Below are 27,185 nucleotides of genomic sequence, written 5' to 3' on the forward strand. Positions count from 1 at the left end.
GCTCCAAGGCAGCAGGATGAGGGGTGGGAAGGTGTCCAGGTAAATTGGCTTGAAGTCCTATATGCTAATATGCACAGATTCTGGTTGATAAAAAACATGAAGGACAAGAACAGACCAGGTGATCAATAAGGTGACTTCAGGATGCAGAGACCCCACTCCTAGAGGCCAGGTCTGGGAAGACACATTAATCTCTGAAGAACAAGATGAACACTATGAACTCAGTCTCAGATATCCCAGAGATTAGCACAGACCTGAGGCCAACCTGTGGATTGAAACTCTACCACTCACTATCTTAGGACTGATAAGTTACACCCGACCCCAATATACAACCTTGAGAGAGATGCTGAGGAGAGAAAAATCATGAGCATCTGTCCTTTGAATTGATCTTCAAAGGGATTGTGTTGAGTGGAAGAGCCTCTTTTAATTTAGAAAAGAGGAAACTACCTTTAATTGGACAATTAAGGTTTGAGGGACTGAAATAAAGATGAAATCGAGTTCTAGACCTTTTGAAGAGATTCAATTGCCCCCCCCCATTGAGTTGTTATATCTGATTCTTGACCTGTCTATCATAATGACTTTATGAAGCTGTACAAGTCATTTCCCTGTATGTGTTCTCTCTTGTGAACTTTATATCAAATCAGAATAGATGGTATTATTTTTAATTTCTAGGTGTGGGGTCAGGGGAGAGGAACAAGAGGGAGAGCTCAACAACATTGGCCAAGTTCAACAACGTAAAAGGGAACTGTTTCAGCAAAGCAATGCCGGAACTCTGTCTCTTACCATGGGTTTCAACTGAGTGATTTCTGGCGGGCGATTCTGTTGTCACAGTCAAGGAGGAAGTACTTCTGGTATTTAGAAGGTAAACAGGGATGTAGCTGAACATTTTAGGATGCTCAAGGCAGTTCCCCCTAATGAATTGTCTGGCCTGTCAATAGTGTCAGTATGGAGAAATCTTCCACCCTCTGACAGGAGGTTCTGAGGATGGAAAACGTCTTTCTCCTTTCACACTTACAAAAATGGACAAGGACCAGAAATTTAATAAAAAGCTCCAAGTAATACACCTCCTTGCCAGAGACATCACCTTATTTGAGCTCTGTTTCTAAAATTCTGTGGGGATGTTGGAGGTCTTGCCAAAGAATGGATCTCCACAGCAGGGGAGTACCCAGCTTTTGTTTGGAAAGCAGCTAGCTTATAACCTCCTCTCCTCTGTCCAGTGTAATTGTTTTTAGTAATGTTGCAACTTGTAAGAAGTAATAATATTGGCTAGAAAGCCATAATTTGGTTCTACTGACTGAGTTATTAAAAAAAATCATGGCAGTAAAATAAATATAATAAATAGGAAAAAAGAGTAATTATAATAATGTTTTTAATTTTTCACTAATTTTTGTTTGTTTGTTTATTGTTTTTAAGGCAGTATTTCCCTATCTAGCAGAGGCTGGTTGGAACTCGTCATGATCCCCCTGCTTCAGACTGTCAGGGAGCAGAGATTATAAATCCGTTCTACCAAATCTTTCTATTAGTGTATTTTGTATGTATGCAGTGTATGTATGTGTGTTAATATGTTTGTATATGTGTGGTGCACATCCATATACGTGTGTGCAGAGGTTAAAGGCCCACCTCCAGTTCTTCAGGAGTCATCCATCTTGATTTCTGAGACAGCCTCTCCCTGGTACCTGGGACTTGATGATTAGGCTGGTTGGCCATTGAGCCTAGGGATGCTTCTGTCTGCTTTCCCAGTGCTGAGATTACAAATGTGTGCCTCCACACTTGGTTTTATATGGGTCCTGGGGAAGAACTTGGGTCCTAACGCTTATATGGCATGTACATTACTGACTCAGCTTTCTCCCCAGTCTCTCTTCATTAGTATATTTTTAAAGGGAAAAACTCACACTTGAGTATTGGCCTGTTTCAAAATTATTTTTATTGTAGGTTTTTTGTTTATGTCTTAACATAGGTATATATTTTTTGACTGACTGACTGTCAAAATTGCACTTTTTAGCATATTCAGTTAATGGACAGGGTAGCTTTTTTCACATGAAGCTTTTTTCATGTGTGGGCAATTGGAGAATGCTCAACAATCTAATTTCTAAGATTTTCTTTCACATAAAGCAACAGGTTTACAAATAGGAATTTCCCAAAAAGAATTTGAATATTCATGTGTGCCCAAAATCAGCAGTGATTCATTAAAAAAAAAAAAATCCCATTTCCCAATAGATTCTCCCAAATTACAACACTCCCAATGTCTTTGTTTTCCTCTGGGGTCTAGTCTACCAGTGTTCCAAGTTTCTACAACTAAAATTTTCCACTAAAATACCTTCAGCAGAAATTTCACAATTCTGATTGTATTTGGTAAATGTTTAGATAAGTTATGAGAAAAGATAAAATGGTCAGATAACAAAGACGATTAACATCATCTCATTTCAGATCACTTCAAGCTAGGCATAATGGCACACTCCTGTAATGTAATGTGGCACTTACAATGTGGACACAGGAATATGAAGGGTTCTAATGGAATTTTTCCAAGTCCCTGCCCTGAGAAGATTCCTCCCAGAGTCCTGGGGAAGACACTGCATCCGGCATGGGGTTATCTGAGGGAAACGAATCTACGTACACCATGTTCTTTGGCCATTTACTTTATTCCTCCATGACAAAATTCCATCTGTACAGCTTCAGTTCCATCCTGAGCCTCTGTTCCTCTCCGTATCTACTTTTTCTGTCCCCTCATAGCCCTAGTAATAACTAAGCCCTTATGCTTTCGATCTCATCTTCATTCCCTGTTCCTTTGTCTTCCATCTTTCCTTCCTCTTCTCCTCTCCTGATCTGATTCACCTACAATCTACAAGAAACTTTGCCTTGCTCCTCACTCCTCAGCCTGCGTCATTCTGCCTTACCGTCTACAGAAACTCTCCTTGTTCTTCCTTTCCTGGCCCTGCGGCTCTCTGCCTGCCTCTGGAATTCTGCTCCAGTCCTTACTGCACCTGGTTATGCAGAAAGTCCTATTGCTCTCAGTCAATCACTCTGCAATGCCACTAGGCCTGAAGGCAAGGGATGGTCTGAGCTTCATGTGCACAAGAAACAAAGCTATGCATCTACAGTCTGCCTGTCTCCTAGGCTCTGTGGAGGAGTGTTACCTAGTGGATCAGCATCTGGGAAGCTTATACAGTTTGCCAATATAGTCTAGTAGTATATGGGCCCATAAGAATTTCATAGCAGAAGACAGCTGAAATATTAAAAACTGAATAACACCAAATATTCCATGATAGATGGCTTACTCTACAAAAAAATGGCTTACTCTACAAAAAAATGCCTTGAAATTTCTAAGTACAGCCGAGTCTCTATAATATATTCTTGTGGCCCACATGAGGGTTCAGTGTCATCCTGAGCTACATAACTAGTTAAGAGCCAGTCTGGGATGCATGAAGTCCTATTTCAACAAGAAAGAACAAAATAAAAATCACTTCTGAACAATTAGCTTCTTACTACCTGTACCTGGGGCTGACCCAGCCTACCACCAGACTTTGGTGTGCACCTATTGAGGGTGATCCCTTGAGAGGTTGCTTCACTAGGATTGGGTTACACATGGCAAGCAGACTTCAATAAACAATGGTGCTCCAAGGTTAGAGTCTTTCCTAACTTTGTGGTGTTTTTTTTTTTTTTTTTTTTTTTGTGTGTGTGTGTGTGTGTGTGTTCATGTGTATACATGTGTACACGCATATATGTGTGCATGGATTTAGAGATCAGAGGCCAGAGGCCAACTTCTGTTGTTGTTTCTTAAGTGTAATCCACCTTAGGATTTTTGTTTTTGCTTTTTTTTGTTTGTTTTGTTGTTTTTTTTTTTTTGGTCTGGGACTTGTCAGGTAAGCTAGGCTGTCTGGCCAACTGGGGTTGCAAGTGTACAACACCACACCCAGCTTTTTCAATTTCTATTTGAAATTGAAAATAAAATAAAATATCATTTATTTTATTTTTTTTTTTAGTACTTTCTGAGGGATCAAAATCAGGTCCTGGTTCTTGCAAGACAAATATTTTACTGACTAAACCATCCTCCCAATCCTTCATTGTATTTCTCACTTAATCTTCATCAACAGCCAAGAAGGGTTTGTTGTGTTTCCTTAAAAACAAAACAAACAAACAAAAAAAACCCCACAAAACAAAACAAAAAACTTTGCAAACCAAATCTGTGAAAACAGAAACACATTTTTAAAAAGCTCACACGATGAAGTAGTTAGAGTTAGATTTAATCCCAGTCTCAGGCGTCGAGTCTCCATCCTCAGAGATGCTGGCATCTTTTAGGCCCGTACTATACTATGGACCAATGTACTTAATCCACATAATAGGCAGTTAGTCATCACAAGAGAAGGACATAAGCAGCCTCTAGTGGAAATGGGTGAAATTCTAAGGAGGGAGCAACCACTGGCAACATGGGAGACTACAGAACATTTCAGAGAAAGTGATTTCAATTTATAATGAAGAGTGGGAAGGATTTAGATATTTAGAGTGAATACTCCATCCTAGGAGAGAATGGACAGAAGGGATGAAGGTCTTCCTGTGCTCATTTCTTCATCTGCCAAACAAGAATCCGTGCCAGTTTCACGCTTTGGGTCTAGTATGGGGAAATAACCAAAGAAGAAAGAAGGGTTCCGCATTAAACACTGGGCTGGAAAGCAGGGGCTGCTGGAATACAATGGTGTGTAACTGTGCGCAGTGTTCTGCAACTCACCTTTCTTCTCAAGACCGCAAGACCACTTCTCATCCAGAGAGTAAAGGGATTTGATAAATGGAATCTAGAAAGTGCACCTTCTGATTCCAACATTATGTTGTGATGCTAGGAGGTCAGTATTTGAAGATGGGAAATTATATTGACTTTTTGGTGAATGGGTCTCAAAACCATAGCATGTATATAAGGTCACTGTCAGAGGGCCAGGAGGTCTTGGCTGCCCTCTAGCCTTTCCTCTTGGCCATCCTCTGCATGGAGACATGAATCTCATCCTCACTTTCCCACCTCTTGTCCATGGACAGTTATCCCCCTGCACACGGGGAGAGAGAAGAGTGAAAGCCAGGGAGCAGAGAAGAAAGGGACAGGGGAGATGAAAGACAGTACGATTGAGAGGGAGAAGGGCCCTCAGCACACAAATATCTCAGATCCAAGGCTCCTAGCGGGAGCTGGGGGACCAAGGAATGGCTCATCTTCTTTCTGTACACCCACCTGTCTCCTCTTTCACACCGTGTCCCCCTGCTTCTAAGTGTCATCTTCATTCAAAAGAACGAAAAGCCTTTGGTCTTCTAAGAGTTCTTTCATGAGTCTCTTCTGTGTCTCCACTCCTGTCTGTAGCTGTGGGAGGAGGCGACCTGAAAGAAGGATCACAGGGTTCTACAGTGCTGCCCAGTTAAGAGGTGGGCAGAGGCAGCTGCAGACAGGGCGAGGCATTGCCAGGAAGCGTTGTCAAAGAACACCCATTTTTAACGGCCAAGTTCTGAACAGAAAAATTAGGGAGAACTAGATTCCAGGTGAAGGAGGTTCCTTCTGGAGAAGGCAGCCCTGTCTCAGATGGAGTCAGCCCCCAACTGCCATCTCCTTTGCAAATCAGAATCTTCCAGTTCAGGGGTAGCGGGTGGAAAAGCACTGGGGTGCAGGCTAGGGACTCAACAAACTGCGTCCGGTATTCATTTTCTTAAATTTATTCGAGATTATCTAGTTATGGCTGAGGACATTTGAGTGTGTGTGCTAAGGACTGAGAATGACACGTGACCTTCCCCCTTCTCCCCCGCCCCGCCCCCGCCCAGACCCACAGGGAAGGAGGCTGGGTCAGGATGTACCCCCTTAGGAATAAAGAGATGTCAGCTGGCCTTGCCACAGAGGGCTGTCCGACTTCCCAGACCTTTGGGTGAGGCTTGCCATCGTGAAATCTGTTTCTTTGTTTGTTCGGCCCCAAATACCTCCCAGAGTTCCTGAAAGGGCTGTGATGAAAACCAGGTGAGAGAATGTTGCTCATCTTACGCAGTGCTATTCAGACATGGCGAGATCCTCATCACAGGGAAGGGAGCAGGCCGCCTCCCTGCTCCCTTCTCCACTGCAGCTTCCTCACAGAAGTTCATGGGCAGACCCCCTTCCCCTCTTCCCTCTTGCCCCTTTCCAAGATGCGAGTGAGATCCTGACAAAAAGACAACTGATTTCTGGGGAATGAAACTGGATTGCATCCGTGCCTTGTGACTCACGCTAGACATCCACCCAGCCTACTTCCAAGGAAAACTGCACAGTTTCTAATTGTCTAGTGACTGCAGGTTCAACTCTAGGGCACAGACCTCTTTTGTATCTGGGAACTCGTTTTCAGTAGTGGTTTGGGGATTCTTCCTAGAAGAGGCTTAGGGGCTGCACTCTGAGTGGAGAGGTTACAGAGCTGAAACAAGACTATGTTAGCCAAAAAAAAAAAAAAGCACTCTGCTTGTGCATATACAAAATTGGGGTGCCTTTGGGAGAGAAGCCCACAGTACTTACATTACTTCTTTATCTTGGGGGTGGAGGGTGATGACTGTTAGGAGGCTGTCTTTGTTCCTTTGCGAGTTATTGTGATAAAATATTCAGACAGTAGCAACTTAGGCAGGAAGAGTTTATTATTATCACCAGGGGTCAGTCTATCCTAGCAGGACGGTCACAGGAACTTGAAGCCACTGGCCACGTTACATCCGTAGTCAAAAATGGAGAGTGGTGAATGCCTGCTCGGCTCATCGTCCAGGAATCCATCCCAAGGAATGGTGCCACTATGGTGGGCGGGTGGGTCTTCCCACCTCCATTAACCTAACTAAGGTACTCCCTCAAAGGTGTGCCCAGAGACTCATCTCCCAGATAATTCTACGTGTCATGAGGTTGACAGTTGACATTGACCATCACAGAGGTGTATTCCTTTTCTCACTGAGATGACCGGATAGATAGCGGACATAAAGAAGGTAAAAAAATTATTTTGCTTGATGGTTGCAGAGCATTTGGCCCCGTGGTCACTTGGTCCTTGTGCTTGGCAAAACAATATGGCTGCAGAAACGTGCAGCAGAGAGAGGCGTTCACCTCAGACAGGAAGGACAGGGGTTGGTGTAGGAAGGCGGGAAACAGTACCCCTAAGCATCCATCCCAGTGACTTACCTCTTCCCTCTAGGTCCCAGCACCCAGAGATTTTGAAACCTCCAAGCATAGCTTCAGCAGCTGGTGGCCACACATCAATCCATGAGTGTGTGATGGGTGGACATGACAGATATAGGGATCATAGCGGATATACAGAGATGGCCAGACCATTAATCCACTTCCTGTCCTCTAATTTATTTAAGAGAACCCTTGCGTGTGACTCTAGCCTGAGGGAGAAATGGCTGAATGGGCTCTTTGTTTCTTTACGCCCCTCCTGGTACTCATCTGATTTTCAAAGGCCAGACAGAGGACACTAATCCTGAGCCAGTTAATTCTAGAGACTTCTTATCTATCATTTGGACTGTCCAAAGAAAAGGAGTGGGGACTGGACAGTATGGGGGAGCAACTCATATTTGCTGGGTATTATATATTTGACAAGTGATGTGTGTGTGTGTGTGTGTGTGTGTGTGTGTGTGTGTGTGTGTGTGTGAATGTATATGTATAAAATCTGGTGGTGTAATGTAAATGATATTAAAATAACATCAATACGCCAATTCAGAAATATTAACTTATAAAGTTACCAGCTGGGAAGAACTGATTGTAAGAAACTGAACTCCTCTCAAATTAGCCCTTTAAAGGGTCGAGTTGGAGAGGGTAATTCTTAGGGCTATTGGTTTTAAGGGAATTTGAACAATGAGGCACTGGGAAGGTCAAGACCTGGGAAGTCTGAGGATGTCGTAGGAACACAAAGGCCTTTATAAGCCTGTCTTTCACTACAGCGCTGGTCTCTTTAGCACCTCTCCATCATTCCCAGGAGGACTTTGCAAACTTTGAGTGTGCACAGGGATTAGCTAACTGTCAAACTGCCGCACCTGGTGGAAGACAAAGTATTCCCAAGAAACACATGCGCACAGGCCAAGTTTACAGGCGTTCCCGCCACCTGTATGTATGTTTTCCTTTCCTGAAAACTGATCTGTCTGAGAGAGTACTTGAACAAGGCTCAACCTGGATGCTGCTCTTCTATGCTGTGTAGTGGGCTTGGGATGGTTGTGTCTACACTGCACATGCACAGACTTTTCCCCTCTTCATCATTCCCTATACATACATCCTCCTATATAACATTTACATTGTAGTAGGTATAGGTACCACAGATGTGAATTACAGCATCAGTTGGAGGATATAAATACAGGCTACATGCAAACACCGCACCGTATTATATAGAGGACTTGCGCATCACAGATTTCAGTCACCGTCGAGGGTCCTGAACCAATCCCTTCAGATCTGGAAGGTCAACTATGCTTGATCATATGTGTCAATTTGTTGGGGGCACTAAAGAAATTCCCATTTCTGGGCCCCAACTCAAACTAGCTTCATAATTGCTTGGTCTGTGTGGCTATATGTCCCTGTGTGATTCTGTTTACCCAACAAGAACACAGGCCAGACTAGTTTTTGTGATCTCCCTGTATATGGTACCTAGTCAGCAGATCAGTACTCATTTCTGTAGCTATTATGCTTATCACTTTGAGAATGTTTTGTTTTTAAATTTTTATTCTATGTGTATGGGTAAGTTTTGCCTGTATAAATGTCTACACCCACAAAGGCCAGAAGAGGGTATCAGATCTCCTGGAACTGGAGTTATAGGTGGTTGTGAGCTGCCATGTGGGTGTAGGAAACTGAACCTGGGTCCTCTGGAAAAGCAGCCATAGCTCTTATGCACTGAACCAGCTCTCTATCTCCTTATGTGAGTTTCTTAACTTGCCTACACTGTCATGTCCTCTTCTGTAACAATTGTTACTTCATTGGTTAGTTTGGAACTTACATCTTCCATGTGTATAGTGCAGTATTTGGTACATAAGTCATCCATAAATGATACTTTATTACTAATTATATAGTACAATTAACATCTCTGCAAATCTCTGCAAATGAACTATCGGTTATGTTGACTGAAACAGACAACTGCTAGTCGGCTGTTCAAAAAAATACATGAAAAAAGGAAAAAAATCAGTTTATTAAACATTTAGAAGAACAAATAAAGTTTTGGACTTGACAGCATAAATACCACCTATGTCATGGTGTACAATTACACTAACCTCCAGCTAACTTGAACCTGTTTAACAGATGCGATCTTTGTGGTGTTGCCGGAAGGATAATAGCTAATTGTTACATCTGGTGAGGTGCTAAAAAATTTACAGATTTTATGTCTCCACTTAAATATCCACACACAAACACACATTGCCTTACATACATTTTGGCAAAATGCATTGGCTGTAGTTACTAAAACTTTAATCCGTCAAGACCTATGGTTTTGTTCATTTGTTAATGACACTGATTTTACCAAACATCTGGAGTTGAATTTGGCTTCACCAGAGGGATGTCCTGAGGAGCCCTCAGCAGGAAACAGGCACCTTCAGAGCCAGAGTGGAAGGTATCTACCACAGGGAAGGCATCACACCTCAGCTCAGTCACCTGCCGGGGACCGACCTCCAAGTTAAATCCTGGCCCATGGAGACAGGCCACACACAGTCCAGTAGGCCACCTGCTTGCGGACCTCATATTTAACTCTGACAAAGTTTCAGTTTTTCCTCAAAGGAACAACAGGGACAAACAGATGAACTCTTAGAAACATCAGCGTCTAACTTGTATGTTGTACAATGTTAATCGCTTCACCCTTGGGCAGGAGAGAAGTTGCCATCTACAACTTTGCCCCCCCCCCCCCGCCCCCCTCCACAGCTCTCCCCAAAACAAGGCTACGGCCCTTTCAAAGGTATATTTAGAATTAATGTAAGTTCCCACAGTAAGCTAATGGGTTATAAGGAACCTCTGGATTCTCTAATCTAGTTCCCACTCAGCCAGTGACTGAATTCCATTCTGACTTTCTCAGACACAGGGTCCTTATGCTTCAAGGGATGGTTCCTTAAAGGCCTGTTATATTTACAGACAAAGGCCTAGCTCAGCCATGCCTGATGTGGTTTGTGATTGGTCCAAAGTACCACTTCCTCTAGAGTCAAGAGACTTTTATTTATAGCCCTCCCATTCCTTCAAGGTAGCATGAGCAGAGAGACACACTGATTCATTTTTGTTTTTGCTTTTTACTTTCTTTGAAAATAGTTGAAAAATGAGATGACATGACCTGGTAAGGAAGTGCTATACTGTTCATTCCAATTTATGTCTAGATCACATAGCATGCTACAGCTTGGATGCATTTTTAATGGCCAAATAATCATTGAAAGATGCCTAGGTTGAAATGGTGACTGTTGAAAACAGGACTTTCCTAATGGCCGTGATCTGCTGTAATCATCTGACCCCGGGCCCTAGCTTCTTGGGACACTGAGCATCATTGTTTTAATGTCCCCAGACAGACAGAAGTCTGCCAGGGGAAGGAGGGGGTGATAATGACCTATATATAAGGCACCTGTGGAGACTCCAAAGTGGTGGTGTTTTGTTTTGTTTTGAATGAGGTAAGTTCCTAAAACTTTCCCTGGCATACAAAAGAATAAGTTTTATTGTGATCTTTTTATGTCTTCTGCAGAAAACATTTGTAAGGTTCATTTGGTACAAACAATTCCAAGAAAGAGCAGGTATGCCCTTCTGTCAGTTACCACTTACCAGTTCCATTTGAATCTGGATGGTCTACAGTACAACACTTCAACACTTCTCTACTTAAGTTTAAATATATTCATCTTTGTAAGATTAATACTGTCATTGAGCATTTCTGCAATCAGCCCCTTTATCTTCAAAAAGACCAACTCTTTGTCATCTCATGGCTATTACTGAATCATCTCTTATTCAGTTCTATGTGAGGCTGTCGAAGTATTTTTTTTTATTAGTAATTTACTTGGAAAACGTATTGCAAGTCTCGTATTCTCTCATCTCCTGCCATTATCTGTGGCTTGGAACAAAACAGGTACCTGGGACTAAATCCTAAAGGTCTCATGTTCCAGAACTCTGACACTAGACAGAAGAGTGGCTGATAGAAAGAGAAGGGCATCACTGGATCTGCAGAGAATTCAGATACTGTGGAGGCAGGAAACTGGAAAACATCCATGGATGAAAGGGGATTTTAATCAAGCACAAAATGTGCCTTTGAAGCAGCAGCAGACTCTCTTGACATTATACAACTCAGTGAAACAAAAGAACAACCATCTTTATAGTCAAAACATCTATCAAATCATAAGCCATACACATAGCACCGAGGTCAACCTTGCATTGCCTGAGATACACAGGCCAAAAGAGAACCAAAGCATTTGGGGCTCTGGCAACAACACTCCAATCCAGCAACCCAGAATTCTGAAGTGAACATTTATGTGGCAGATGCTTTTCCTAAAAAACACTGTATCATCCAATAAATATTTGACTAAAACCCATTTTGTGCTTTTGGGTGACGTTAACTGACTTCCTTCTGAGACCTAATAAGAAACAAGAAAGCGTTGGAGCAGGATTCGTCACAGCAAGCCTCAATATTGTCATAAAATTTTAATTTTAAGCAGAAAACATGCTGATGTGTCAGTAATAGGTTTAAAATATTAAAGACTTCAAAAACCCCCAAGCACTCCTCTGAACAGCATTGGTGAATATATATCTTTGCTATATAATTTTAAAACATGGAATAGTTTTCCTTTTTTTCTCTTTTCTATATATAATATATGTCTTCCAAAATACATTGTCAGTATTTATATCTGAAAAATACTGTACAAAAAAAGAACTTCCTATAATTACTCTGTATAAACATTAAACAATTTAATAATCTCTCCTTTTGGTCTATAGTAAACATTTAAATTGATTGGATAAACCACAGTTTGTGACAACACCATCCCCTTCTGAGATACACCAGTGTCTTTTACATTCATTTTTTTCAGAAGTCCACTTGATAGGCGCACATATGTTCAAAAGCAAACAGAGGGTAAAGAACACAGGCTCCAGAATCATTGATCTGTGAGGCATTCAAAAAGGACACCACGGGGGGAAGGGGCTTTACAAAACATCAACCCTTTAACTTAATTAACTGACTTCTAAAAACAGCAAAATATCCTCCCCAAAATATATATTACAAAAAAAGTCGGTGAACTGAATCTTAAGTAATTCAATCGTTTTGAATATCAAGAGGGACATGTTAACTAGAAAAGTGGGAATGAGCTGGGTGTGGGAGAAGGGAGATAGCAAAACGAAGCACATCCATGGCAAAGGTTTCTCCAAGATGCATGATTAATTATTCTTATTATTATTTTTGGCTTACATACTGATAAATCAACTCCTCATTCTTAGGCCTCCCATTGCCCTCTGCTTCCCTGTCCTGAGAATATTCTGGTCATGCGCAAATGCATTACTTTAATTTTGATTTTTTTTTTTTTTAAAGACAGTGAAATTCCTAGGTAGGGAAAATTTCCTACGTCCACTAGTAATACTCAGGCAGCATGCTCTAGCGTACACTAGGATTATTGCTTTAGGTACAGACAGTGCAAAACACACTCTGTGTTCTATAATGGTACTTACTTATCTGGGGTTGGTAGAATTAAAAGGAAACTTAGTAGGTAGCAGTAAGTAAATATGGGATCTACTAAATCTAAACAGCACTTTAAATTTGAAGACAATTATCACCAGAACTGAAAGGAAAACAAGAAAGGGTAGGAGAGGAAGAGGTGGGGGGGGGGGACGGGAGGGGGACAACCTATGAAGGAATTCAGCGGCAGCGTAGTGCTAGGGTATGCTGTGCACCTTTTTAGCACGGTAACTCGCGGCTGAAACAGAAACAAGAGCTTATGTTCTAGATAACCGAGATCTTTGCCAGGGGCCCCCGCTTCCGGTAGCCACGCAGCCCCTGGAAAAGTGAGCTCGCTGGAACACGAAGCAAGGTGGAAAGGGCCAGGAGTGGAGAAGGGAGGGGAGGAAACCCCACAGGAGTCTCCAGAGTCTAATAAAAACGTGGCACCTTTCTTGTTCGGAACTAAAAGACAACAAGAGGACTACCTTTAAATGGCAAATGTGAAGGAGTACACACACACACACGTACACACACGCACACATGCACACCGCTGAGCACACATGGGACCATAAGCACGTGGACACGCACGCACGTGTACACACACACACACACACACACACACACACACACACACACAGATGCACACCGAAGTATGAGTCAGTTTGCGTTTATGCCTCTGGTAAAGTGCTGATGTCGGAAAGGTTGGTTTTGGGTGTGGTGCTACCAGACAGGAAACAAGCTGTCCATCTATTCAAAAGCCAGCCCACAAGGAAATGCCATCCTACAGGGGCCCGTGCCTGGCCTCGTACTTGGCAAGTATGTTCTTGCATTTGCCCAGCTCCTTCCTTAAATCAGCCACCTCCTGGCGGAGGGCTGAGTTCTCCTTCTCCAGGAACGAGGCCCGGATGGCAATCTGGTTCTCCTTCAGCCGCCGGGCGTCGCGGGAGCGCTTGGCCGCCATATTGTTCTTTCTGCGCCTCGCCCAGTACTTGTCATCCTGCTCATTAGTTACAGAAGGAAAAAAGAAACAAGATATTAGGTTTCAGCCGCACACACTGGGTGTCAGCCAGGGGTGTGCTGGGACACCAGCCTGGGTTTCTTAATTCCTGTCTCCTTCCTTTACAGCTGCTACACGGCTGAGGGCATGGTCTTGCCAGCCATGGCTTCCTTCCTAGAGAAAGGACCGACCTGTCACAACAGGCTTTGCCCAGCGCAAAGTGTGCCCAGGAAAGCAGAGATCGGGGCTCCACTGAAAGCTGGAAGCTCACCACACACCCTAAATTCCATTCCAATTTTCTTCACTCGCTTGGTGGAAAGGTTTTTGGTTTTTTTTTTTACTTATTTTTTTTTCTTCCGTGAATACACATGTAGGCTTTTCTATAAGTTGGGACCCTGTTCCTGGAAGGCAATATGGTTATATTTCTCAGTAGTATGCAGACATAATTTTTTTTTTGTTTTGTTTTTGGAGACAGGGTTTCTCTGTGTAGCTTTGCGCCTTTCCTGGAACTCACTTGGTAGCCCAGGCTGGTCTCAAACTCACAGAGATCGGCCTGGCTCTGCCTCCTGAGTGCTGGGATTAAAGGTGTGCGCCACCACCGTCCAGCTTAATTTTTGTTTTTTAACTAACTAATTAGCCTCCCCCTTATGATCAGGTCTTACATAGCCCAGGCTAGTCTTGAACTCACTATGTAGCTAAGGGTGGCCTTGAACTCCTCATCCTCCTACCATTGCTCCCTTAGCACCATCACACTAAAATCTCTAAAACCTGTCTTCAGGAATACACTGTCGATGTAGCAACGCCACCTCTATGATTTCATCTCACATTCTCCATGTATGTAGACACAGGTGCAATTGTTGATCATAGGATTGTTTGTAAAAGCTAAAAAGGAGAATAACTAGTCATCTCTAGTAGAGTGGATAACTACATTATCACAGAGTCACACAAAGGGATACTCTACAGTTGTTAACAATGACGACCTGTTGTGGGGGGGATACTGCACAGATGTGTGTGATACACTATGATGTGGGTAGAAATTACAGCGACCTGCTGGAGAACATGCATGTTTACCACAGTTCGATTAAAACTATTCTTTACTAATAGTGGGAGGCCCAGATGGCTTTATAGTGGCCAATATAGGTGCCTCTAATAAGAATGGCCAAACCAGTGAGGCAACAGACAAAAGGAAGATCTCCCGCCCTTTTAGTTTATATATCCTGAGCTATCAGAATGTCACACAAGGGGCATGTACACTTTGGTAAATGAAAACAGAAATGAAAAAATGTATTAGCTTTCATTACTCAGTGGACTCCTACCAATGACTAACATTTAAATAATGTATTCTAATTTCCTATGTAAATGCTTACTGGGCTTCAGTTACCCTATCTGGAATTCCCATATCTAACTCCATCATTGCTCTCTCTCTACCAAGAGAAAGGACAGCCCCTAGGAGGACTGAGGGGGATCTTTTTGACCTTCTTAATCCATTGATGAGATGGTGCCAAAAGGAAGTTTCTAACTCCTTTTGTATCACCAACGTGCTACAGCAAATACCTCTGTCTTAGCAAAGCTGATACTTTATGCCACCTAGAATAAATGGGTGAGGCCAATCCCTCCCCTCTCTCAGGATGCCAAGAGACAGTTGGTATCGGAAGAAGTCACTCACAGAGGTGGGGCTCAAGGCTGCAAGAGAAGTCCGGATCAGTGGTCTGCCCCTACACTTGTCCATTATCCTCAGCAGACATGTACCTTTTGCGAAGACAGTGTGTGAGATGGAAAATGCATGAAGGTACTTCCTGTCTGCTGGTCACAAGATTGTCCTTTGTTCATAAAGTTTCTCTGGACTTCTATATATTTTTCTATATATTTCTATATATTTTCTATATATTTCATAATGTGTCACAGGAGGAAAAAGTGATCTTCATAATAGCTGGTATGAGAATTCTTCTTAGGGAGGAGGCAGCCCTTTGGGGAATACCTCCATGAGCAAGTGTGGACAGGTATGTGGTGGCTGTTGATAGAATTTGATGTTTGTGCTTCTCAAAGCTAGTGGGAATGGCAAAAAAGGAGACTGGCTGGGAGGTCCTGGGAAACCCCGTGACATCACATAGGCTAGGGGAACCAAAGGTATCTTCCTAACATTCAAGCACCCAGCTTTGATGGAGGCCATTTCGCTCACTCGTTGTCATCCTCCATGCCACCCCTTTATAGTATCAGGAAAACTACCACACTTGTCAGTGTGCCCAGGAGTATGGTTTCCAAGAACATTCCGATGGAGGGCTGAGTCAGAATGGATCAAAACCTACACACAGGGTAACATGAGGGCACAAGGTGAGGCTGTACATGAGAGCAAGCCCTTGGGAAGTGGTAGAATGGATTTGGCACTCTGTGACAATTCTGACCATGCCTTTAAGGACCACGGAGTCACCGAATGACCTTAGTGTAACAACCAACTCTTCTTCCTCAATTCTCTTCAGACTTAACTCGGTTTTTGTTCAGACGTCTTATCACATGTAAGGTGCTTTTTTTTTTTTCCAGCCTCATCTGCCCACACGTGCTGATGAGCTAGCAGAAGTGTGGAGTGGAGAAGAAAGCTCTTGAGTGGGAGGGAAGCAGAGAACAGAGCTGTAAGAAAGGATGGAGGAGATGGGAATGATGGAAGAAGGAATGCCCTGGCCTAGAAAAGCCATCTTGCTCCTTTCGTCGTTCTGACTGGAGACAGGGAGGCAGGATCTCTACATAGGAATGATAGTCTTGGCACAGGGTCCTCTGTTCCATCCTGTCCCTGCCAGGAGCTGATGCTCTCTGGCTACCCAGGTAGCTTCACACAGCAGGGACCTACTCATCCCACCCACTTCTACAGACACTCCCCTCTTCTCTACAGACTAGAATTTCCATGAGCCCAAATACAGTGTTGGTGTTGGCTTACTTTAGCCTACATCTCTGAAAGATGTCTGTCAAGGGAATGAATGCCCCTTAAGAGTGGTAAGAAATAGATGTGATTGTGTGTGATCAGTTAGGAGCCCCCATATGTCCCTGGTTAGCTCTCCCTCAGTATTTGTGCCAGCCCAACAGGCCAACTTCAAAGAAGAAAGCCAAGCACTGGTGGGGAAAACCATTCTTGGTAGGTCCCACTCAACTCTATTGCTCTGTCATCCAGTGCTGAAGGCCACATGCACCTTGTCTCCCACCCACCCCACCCCTGTCCTCTCTGTGAAAGAACACTTCTTCCTGCTTCTCAGCAGCTCCAGATTTGTGCCTCGTGGCTTCACCTGCAATTGTAAAAAAACCCCTAAGGGCACATTGAAAGAGAAGGTTCCTGCCAGTTCCCTACCCACCATGTGGAAAGGGCGGGCTCAGCCATGACAGAAGCAATACGCATCATTCCAGCACAGATGGTTTAGTATGGCCTCTTTGCTGCCAAGAGCACACGGGCCATTAAGTAGGCTCACTCTTCCAACATGCAAACTTGGAGACTCTGTGAAGGTTTGGCTAGAAGTTCAATCTACTGCTCAGTAGCATCCTGTCAAACCACCTTCCAGTCAAGAAGTAGCCCCAGCTGAATAGGCTTCCTGGTTTAGGTGAAGGGCTAAAACTCTGAAATACAGAGAATTAGATGACTAAGAAATCAAAACCCCTGAAGGCATCCAACTGTAATAAGGTGTTTAACTCGACTTGGACCTAATCCTGTGGCCCCTTACAATCTAACCACCAAAGCCCTGAGAAGTTTAGATTTTCTGGGATTTTTTCCTATAGACAGTCTTGGTTTTGATTCTTAGGGTGACAGTTCTTGGTTTGTTATACAAGAGTCTCTTGTCTGGGTTAACATGCTACAGTGACCTTTCCCAGAATCTGTCTTACTCTAAAAGTAGAGTTCACCTCAGTTCCCCTTTCTGATTCTCTATATCCTCCACTGTAAAGTGATAACTTCGGACTTCAGCCCTGACACTTGCCCATTCTGCAGCAATTAAGGAGTTCTCAGATGTGAGATATATGTGAGGATAACAGCTGTCTTTAGATCTTCTGGGCACATCTGCCTCCTGTGTTCTTTCTAGATACAAACAGGTAGAAAGATTGGCCTTCATCAGTTCACACAGTGTCCCAGACTCTCATTTTCCTAGGGAGTGTCTCTACCTATGAAGCATATTTATGGTTGGGCAATGAGGATTTGGTATCAAAAAGGGCTAATTATGCTTGGTCTTAATGCCTTGCATATATATAATAATTTATTGTTCTCATGATTGGGAAGAAGCATGAACAGAAAAAGTCCTATGCAACGGCTAATCACACATAGTTCTGTGCTGGCATAATTTCAGGGATATCTCTTATCCTAAGGAAAATGTATCAGAATAAACAGGCAAAACTGTTTCCCTGGATAAGTGCTACATGCCTTTCAACACTGTTGAGAAAATCCACTCAGAACTAGCTGTTGAATTAACATCAAGAGAACCTTACATGGCAGACAAATGATAGCAGTGGATCCCCCATCTCTGCCCCACAAGATGCCATCCTGGTGGCCCCGAATCGGCAATATGGAGGGGGGAGTTCAGACTTGTTTAGTCTCCAAGGCACTCAAGGAAATGGTAGTGCTCACTATCAACAAACAATGAACAAAGGAGGTACGCCTCAGAAAGCTGAGACCCAGGTTCCCTTCTCAAATCCTCTTTTTTTTTTTCTTTTTCTTTTCCTTTGCAATCTTGAAAGATCTGGGCTTGATACATGGGCTCGTGGGATCCCTTGTAAAGAGGATCCAGTTTGCTTCCTGTGGGGACTTAACATCTCTCCAGCCTTTTACTGCTTCTCCTTATTTCTGATCAGTATCAAGACATGAAAGCATATTTCAGAAAACTCCTAGAGAGGAAGTACCGTGCCAAGAAGTCACATGCCAACAAACATAATCAGAACTCATAGGCCCTTCTTTTCCAAGTGTGTGCAGCCTTCCTGGAATCACCCCTTTAATTTCTCCTAATCTGGCTTTCCATCTACCCACAGCCTGATTACCAGTTCCAATTTACCTTCAAATCATCTGGGATGAAGACTTTGCGAGCTTTCTTAATCATGGGCTGTGGCTTCAGTTCTTCCTCGGAGAACTTGCGTTTGCGAGGGTCAAACATTTCCTGCCCTGGGATACTGGAGAGGGCAAGGTCTGCTGGGTCTGGTTCATACCCGACAGGGACCTGGATGGCGTCAGGGTCAATGGGACTCGGTGTATTTCGGTTTGCCGGTAACAGCTGGCCTGGAACAAACACAGGAGTTTTCATTTATATCGCCTCTCAGTCTATCCAGGACACAGCCACTTAGTGATTCTCTAGGCTTGTTGAGAGTCTTTAACCAACCTATGTCTGGCCCGACTGCCATCTGTCCTTACTTATCTTCACTGTGTTTCTGAGGACACAGCAGGCAGAACATGATTGACTCATGTCTTCTCAGGCAAAACAAAGACACATACATACTTGTTCACAAACAGGATGAAGAAGATTTAAAAAAAATACACATTCTTTTTTTCCTATTACAATCATTGTGTCTGTTAGTTTTATGTCAACTTGACAGAAGCTAGAGTCCTTTGGGGAGAGGGAACATCAACTGAGAAAATGCCTCCACCATATTGGCCCGGGGCAAGACTGTGGCGCATTTTCTTAATTGACGATTGATGTAGAAGGACCCAGCTCATTGTGGATGGTGCCACTCCCAAGCTCGTGGTCCTGGGTGCTATAAGAAAGCAGGATGAGTAAGCCTTAAGGGGCAAGCCAATAAGCAGCACCCCTCCATGGTCTCTGTATCAACTCCTGCCTCTAGGGTCCTGTTCTGTTTGAGTTCCTGTCCTGGCATCTTTCCAGGATGGACTGTGATGTTGAAGGGTACGCTAAATAAACCCTTTCCTCTCCAAGTTGTTTTTGGCTGTAGTGTTTTAGCACAAAAATAGTAATCCTAACTAAGACAGAAATTGATAGCAGAGAGTGGAATGTTCCTGCGACTGATCCGACCATTCTGTTTTGGGGAGGATTGTGGAAGGACTTTGGTACTTTGGACTGGAAAAACTCAGAGATCAGTGGGTTGTTCTATGGGAGCTTTGAAGATAATGTTGTGCAGCATAAATTAATGGAGGCCTGGCATGTGAAGTTTCAGAGGAAAGTTTGAGTTCCTTAAAGACTTTATTAGGGCCATTTGATATTTTGAGTGCGGTTCTGGTCAACTGGGGTTGTAGAATCAGCTGTGATTAACAAGAGATCAATACCATGGAAGTGAAACCTTTGCTTTACTAGGACAACTAACTGATGGTGGGTACCTGGGTCAAGAAATTTGTGGTGATTAAAAAGAGACCAGCATCACTGAGGTGAAATCTTCTGAGAAATGTTTCCTTGGAGTCAGCACAGAGAAGCTGTGTTCCAGAGGTGGCCAAGGTTGGACCTCATGCTGGCAGCCAAACTTGTACATGTGTAAGAGTCTCCCAGGTGGTACTGGTTTTGAAGGCATGACGTCAAGTGCAGCTGAAGGTTGGCCTCATGGGAAGCTAAGTAAGGCCACTAGTGAATGTGCAGCTTCAGTTGAAGTATAAGTCCCAAGACTGAAGAGTTCATGGAGAGAAGTTGAGACTTGCTACTATGTGGATAGATCAGAGTCCTCAAAGAGAGCCTAGGAGAGGCTATCTGTGAAGGTGCAACTGAGTTGACCCCAGGATTATGGAGAGGTCAGAACCATAGGAAAACCACCATGGTGTTTCATCACAGCAATAATAACTCTAAGACACACATGGAGCATCAATACATGCCAGGCATGCTGGATGGTGTGATGGATAGAATTATAGGATTTTAGGAATACAGTTGTAGGAAACTCCAGGTGTTTCCCAGGTGAGTCACAGAGACAGGGCCTGTACTTAGCCAGTTCGGGTAAGGGGTCGTGGTAGAAGGATGGAAGGAAATCCCATGTACAGCCAGAATGACACCTGGTCCAGCTGTGTCTTGGAACAGATAGTAAGCAGCAAAGAGGTACTCTAGCCACAAAGTTAAGATAGAAATTTTCAAGCGTCTCAGTGTATGTGTGTGTGTTGTGTTGTATGTGTACTTGACAGTGTAGGTTTGCACATATGCCTGCGAGGCAAGAAGCAGGCGATGGGTGTCATTTCTCAGTCATTCTCCACCTTTATTTTTCAAGATGGTGCCTCTCATTGAACTTAAAACTCATAAATTTAGTTAAGTTGGCTGGCCGATAAGCTTCAGGGGTCTCCACTTGTCTCCATACCTTCTCCCTTTTGGGTGTTCAAATGGGGTCTAGGGATCTCAACTCAGGCCCTCATGCTTTGGTGGCAGGCAATTTACCAACAGCCATCTCCCCAACCCTTCGTTTTCTCTCTTTTCTCTCTCTCTCCCTCCCTCCTTCCCACCCTCCATTCCTTACTTCGTTCCTTTTTATACTGGGGATCAAACCCGGGGCCTTGAGCATTGTAGGCAAGGGCTGGGCCACTGTGCTATAATCTCCAGCCCTCTGGTTTGCATTTTTTTTTTTTAAGAAGCTACAAATCGTCCTCAGTGGTTGGAACTCAGAACCAGAAGACAGACTGAGTTTAGGTAAAGCCACAAGAGATGTGGCCACAGGCAAGGTGAGCTGTGGGGAATACAACAAATGACTCGGAATGTCACAGGAAGACTTTGAGGAGAAAAGTAATGAATAGCTAGCTTAGAAAAAGACTTGCAGTAGAATGGACTGAAGGGGGCACAGGTGGATACAGGTCAGATCCAAGGCTGTTGTGATAGACCAGGCACACTTTAACAGTGGCTTTACAGACGCTGAAAAGGGGTACCTTAAAAAAAAAAAAAAAAAAGATCAGAAAGGGCATAATGGAGTCAACCTAACTTCAACTTGAGCCCTCTGCAGACAAGGCCACTGAACTACACCAACATCCGTGGAACAATGAGTGGATTGTGTTTCTTTGTCGAGCTGGTGAAAGTGAACTTAATAATAGACCAAATGTTTATGCTGGGAGTCCTGAAGCTTAACTTCTGGTTTCATCTCAGTTTTACAATTGTGCCTTTCATGCTGGAGGAATAAATAGGAGGATGCAGCTTGGCTGTGTTTGGCCCAGCTCCTCCTCTCCTTCACTGCCAAAGGTGGGCCCTGTGTATGAAGAAATCTTTACGTTTCGTTAAAAACCTACCCGAGGGTAAAGCGTGAAGTCCATTGCTTATATTGTAGTGAAAACGAACCCCCGTGTGCCTGTTTCAGAAAAGGCCTAGAAGGGAGCTTGAAAAAGAAATGACCCAAATGACCTTCTAGGTTCCTTCTCTGCTTTGAGCTCTGTGTACTGCTTGCCAGAAAGGAAGAGACAGCCCCTGAGGCGTTGGCAGCTGATGGGGTTTTCTCATTAGCCAAGCTGCCTCACAGCTCCAGCTTCTAGGGACTGCAGGGCTCCGTACTGGATGGTGATCATGCAGTTTCATCTTGTGCCTCTTGACCTTGCCTTAAAAAGGAACCTCATCTCCATCAAATAGAGATGTTATTTTTCATGAAGGAAATCTCTTTGAACTTAATAACAATAATCCCAATGTTCTCTCTTCTTCTAGCTTCTTGTTATTATATTCATATCTCTCTCTCTCTCTCTCTCTCTCTCTCTCTCTCTCTCTCTCTCTCTCTCTCTCTCTGTCTCTCTGTCTCTCTCTCTCTCTCTCTCTCTCTGTGTGTGTGTGTGTGTGTGTGTGTGTGTGTGTGTGTGTGTGTGTGTGTGTGTGTGTGTGTGTGTTGGCACGCATGTGGAGGTCAGAGGACAATTTGCAGGAGTCTTTTTCCATCATGTGAGTCCTGGGGATTCATTTATGTTGTCCCTGAACTGAGGTTATTATTACCAGCCTTGGTGCCTTTATCCACTCAGGATCTTACCCACTTCTTTCCCTACCTCTTCCCCACTTCGCTCCTGTTTTTTCAAGACGAGGTTTCTCTGTGTAGCCCTGACTGTCCTGGAACTCACCCTGTAGCCCAGGCTGGCTTTGAACCCACAGAGATCCTCTGCCTCTGCCTCTAGAGTGCTGAGACTAAAGGCCTGAGCCACCATGGCCGGCTTTGATTCATCTCCTACTGCTTCCCAAACAGAATTTCTCCATTATTTCAAGTTCCTCCTTCAGACTTCAGTGTTCTGTTTATTATGCTATCTTAAATGGTTTTAAGCTTTATACACATGAGCATGCATGAGTGAGCAGACACACACACACACACACACACACACACACACACACACACTTACTTTCTATCAGAGGGCTTAGATCTTCACATTTTAACTATTTCATGACCATCCAACTCCTTGTTATGGTATCTACTTCCTCAGCTCTGGCAAAGAGCAATTCTTTTTTTTTTTAATTTTTTTAATTTTTTTTTATTTTTGAGTTGGTCCTCTGAGACACTGAACTCTTTTTTTTTTTTTTTTTTAAATGGGTGCTGGGAATTGAACCTGGGTCCTCTAGAAGAACAGTTAGTGCTCTTAACCACTGAGCCATCTCTCCAGCCCCGAGACACGGAACTCCTGACATGCATCCATGGTCACTCTAACAGTGGCACTTTCCCATTTAGGCAGAACATTCTAGCATTCTATCTCTGTAGCCCTCTTCTCCAGAGGCACAGGTCAGCATTTCCCACAGAATGGGAAAATGTAAGTGGACCTCAGCACGAGTAAATGGCCGCCCCAGGGTCAAGCAGAAAGTGGCTAGGGATGCAAGGAGACAAAGCCAGGTCCCTCCTGTCGTCTTATTTATCCATCTTGTCTGCTACATTACCTCCCGCTGAAGTTGTTTTACCCTTTATTGAAAACTCCCAGGAGTCACTGGGTCATGGCGAGAAAGGCTTTTGTTACATTTTTCTACCTTTTATGAATTTTCAGATTTCTAATGTAAGAATTATTGATTTAGAGCGAAGCATTACATTTTACTTTTAAATTACCAAAAAACATTCACAGCAAAACCTCAAATGCAGAAATATGTCAAGAAAGGGAATGTGCAGTTCCCAAGGCTCTTCTCTCTCTAGCCCCTCTCAACACCTCCACCCCCACCCCAGGGATGAATATCTTGATGCAAAACCTTGAATAGTTATCATTTCAAAACTTTATGGATTGGTATTGGGGATCAAACCCAGGACTTCCATCATGCTAGACAAACACCCTACCATTGGGCTGCACCCTTCCCCCATTATGCCTTGGCTTTTACACATAAACAGTATAAGCCAAGTGGGAATATGTATCTTATATTGCTTTTTTAAAATATTTAAGGCATAAAAATATTAATACAAATAGTAAATGTATGATGCATTGCTATGTAAGCATCAAGCTCAGGGACTCTTGCGTGCTAATGAGGTGTTATCACCCCACCTCCAGCTCCATCCCAAGTCTCTACTTTGTTGTTAAAGAATCAGTGTTGAATATAATAATTATCCAATAATTCCCCAGCTAATGAGCTTTTTCAGTGGGTTTTTTTAAATACAGGAGATCTCTAGAAATTGGGCTGCTCACATGAAGCCAAGTACATTTTTTTTTATATTGTGATGAATGTACTTCCAAATTTTGCCCTAAAATGTCATCCTATTCATACTTACACAGGCATAAATGAGGGTCCACATTTCATATAACTAAACATTCATTTTAAAATGATGCCAGTTGGATAGGCACAAGTTTTTGTTTCTCTGGTTACTAGTAATGCTCATCATCCTACACATTTATTGGGTACCAGCTTCTTCTCTGTACCCCTCATAGTTTTATCCTACCTAAATGGGTACATCTACAAGACAGCGCCTACACCTATAACTCTGAGAACATGGAGGAAGAGGGGGCTGAAAGATCGTAAGAAAGAGAGGACCAGAAAGTCTACTCCAAGACTGTGTCTTCTGTATACGACAGGGAAGCTGCACTCATAAAATTCCAACAGAACAGTGGCCTAAAGAAGACCAACACAATGACACCACCAGTTAAAATGCCAATGTGGATGGGGAAATCTTACAAGACCTTACCTCTAGATGAAGAACTATGGATAATTAGTGGCTGCTGAGAGAGGGAGAATTGGTGTTCTCCAGGGACAAGCCCCCAGCAGTTTATCCAATCCAATCCCAAGTGCTCAGTCTTGACTTAATTATATATATATATATATATATATATATATATATATATATATATTATAAATATGAAATTAAGTAAGAGGTCTTGAATCTGAGGGCACAGATAGAGCGGAGGGGGAGAGGGAAGAGTGGAAATGATAGTGTAAACACAATATACATATGTGAAATTCTCAAAAAGACTTAAAATGATAAAGTAGATTTTATGCATTTTAAAATACATTTATTATATTTTAATTATTTTGTGAGCCTGTGTGAATATCTGTGTGGGCTCATGTGTGCAACAGAGTGGAGGTCAGAGGGCAACTTGTGGGAGTTGGTCCTTTCTTTCTCCCATGTGAGTCTTGGGAATCAAACTCAGGCCATCAGGCTCAGTGGCAAGCACTTTAACCCACTGAGCCATCTTGTGAGCTCAGTGTTTATTCAATTTTAAAATTAAACTTTATAAGCTGTCGATACACTCTTCTCATCTGGGTTACAAATAACAGTGTCCCCCTATGTTTATGATCTTATAGTTTTTCACCACTAAGAGATTTTTCCATTGTCACGGTATATCTTACATATGTACGCAGTATGCCCACATATCTGCATATAACCCCGTACTTTCCTTTATTACAACTGTAGCTGGTTTATTCTGAATGACCCAAAATTTCTTTTCATGTACAACATAAAAAGGATGTTCGCTAATGCTTTCCAATGCCTGGCTTTAATGAATGATATTGGTAAGGCTTAATATTTGACAGGAGAGCATCCATCTCCATTACTGTCCTTTGTAAAAAATGTCTCTGGTTGCTCCTACACTTGCATCCTTTTAGGTGAGTTTCGGAATGCATTTGTTGAGTTGTATTTAAAATCTTCATTAGGAGCTTTGTGAAGATCACCAGTGAGCCCTGCAGGAACAGTTATCCTTAACATCTCAATTTTATTTTAGGAGTCTTAAAATACATGTATTAGTTCAGTTCTTACAGTAGTCTTAACTTTTCAATTTTTTTGCTGTGTTTTTTAATTTTAAATGCTCTATGGTGGTTGTTCCTCATTCCCTTATTTCTTCACTGGCTATGGCTGGGATGTAGGAAGGAGTTGGTCTTAAGGTGCCAGGCTCACATCTAGCCACTTTCCCCATCCTGCTTCTAACAATTTTAGCAAGTCTGACTTTTCTTAACTTTTTGGTGAATAATTTTATCATCCGCCTCTAGGGCCGGCTACAGCTTGTTTTGAACGCTTCTAATTCCCACTTCTCTCTTTGGGAGAGGTTTAATCTGCCTGCATCAGCTGCACCTGCAACATGAGGTGGAATGAGGTGAGATGGGTGATCCCACTGTACAGACATCAATGGAAAATGCTGTTGACTCCTCAAACCATTAAGCCCAAAAGGTCAGTCTCACGGTTAGGGAGTTCCACCCTTATTGTATTGGCAGTTTTTTTTTTTTTTTTAAATCAGAAATAAGAATGTTAAATTTCCTCAAATGTGTCACCCTCTTTAAAAAAATGTTAAGATAATTGTGTGTTATTGTTTGTGTTTCCCCCCTGTATTTTCTATGTTCAAACTTGATGCTTCTCTAAGGTTTGATTTAAATAATGCAGGTTCAACCCCACTATGTAGATTCTACAGTCTGCTGCGCATGGGTTTCCTCTTTTACAGGCCTCATGATGACATTTCCAGAGGAGCCAAGGAAGATTCTGGAGGAAAAGGTAGAAGAGAGGTCCTAAAGAAATCTGGGAAGAGATTCAAAGTCACCCTGAAACCCAGAGTTGGTCTCTGCTTTGGCCACCACACAGGCCTGCTGAAACCTTCTCATTCCTCCTCTTTAGTAAGAATTTAGCAGCCCCCAGCCGGGCGGTGGTGGCGCACGCCTTTAATCCCAGCTTTGGGGAGGCAGAGGCAGGCTGATCTTTGTGAGTTCAAGGCCAGCCTGGGCTACCAAGTGAGTTCCAGGAAAGGCGCAAAGCTACACAGAGAAACCCTGTCTCGAAAAACCAAAAAAAAAAAAAAAAAAAAAAAAAAAAAAAAAAAAAAGAAGAAGAATTTAGCAGCCCCTGTCCAATGAATTGATTAGCTGGCAGGCATCGTCAAGTGGGGACAGCCGCAATCTGTGTCCTTTCTGCTCAGGGCATTGGTTTATGTTCTTAATTTATGGCTGCATCAAAGTAATAAATAATCATGTTATTTATTGCTTAGTCCTCAAGATTAGTTGCAGCAACCACAACCCCTCTGGTGTGCTCCACATTCAGGTAGCTAGGTAGACAGACAGGCATTAGATTTAAAGCAGCCGTGTCAAAAGAGACAGAGACATGTTGCTCGGTGTTTGTTCCTCAAGAGCATGAGCAAGCTGAGGGCAGTCATCCTCTATCAAGAAAGACAGAGAAAGGCAAAGGTAGTTTTTACCTTGGCCAAATGGATCCCTTTCCATTTCCGGTGGGTGAAAAGCCTTGTGATCCAAGTCTTGGCTCTTTCTCTCCTGCCTCCTTCTCTTCTCTCCATCATTAGCTTGGATCCTTTTGCTTGTTATGAT

The 27,185-nt window shown here is 43.1% G+C and overlaps 1 protein-coding gene across 4 annotated transcripts in view; it reads right to left on the reverse strand.

The window, feature by feature from the left end:
• Positions 1-9,102: 9,102 nt before the first annotated feature.
• Positions 9,103-27,185, reverse strand: part of Hlf (HLF transcription factor, PAR bZIP family member) — a 57,218-nt gene continuing 39,135 nt past the window's right edge. For 2 of the 4 annotated variants that reach the window (XM_006972013.4, XM_076543128.1), the window contains exons 3-4: positions 18,606-18,826; positions 9,103-13,593 (exon numbers count right to left, since the gene is read on the reverse strand). In XM_006972013.4, the coding sequence (XP_006972075.1) occupies positions 13,375-13,593; positions 18,606-18,826 (440 nt within the window). In that variant the 3' untranslated portion in view covers positions 9,103-13,374. The remainder of the gene's footprint in view (positions 13,594-18,605; positions 18,827-27,185) is intronic. The other 2 variants (XM_006972014.4, XM_076543129.1) reach the window with 1 other exon arrangement.

This window comes from Peromyscus maniculatus, chromosome 8 (genome assembly GCF_049852395.1).
Source record: "Peromyscus maniculatus bairdii isolate BWxNUB_F1_BW_parent chromosome 8, HU_Pman_BW_mat_3.1, whole genome shotgun sequence".
Taxonomy (NCBI): Eukaryota; Metazoa; Chordata; class Mammalia; order Rodentia; family Cricetidae; genus Peromyscus; species Peromyscus maniculatus.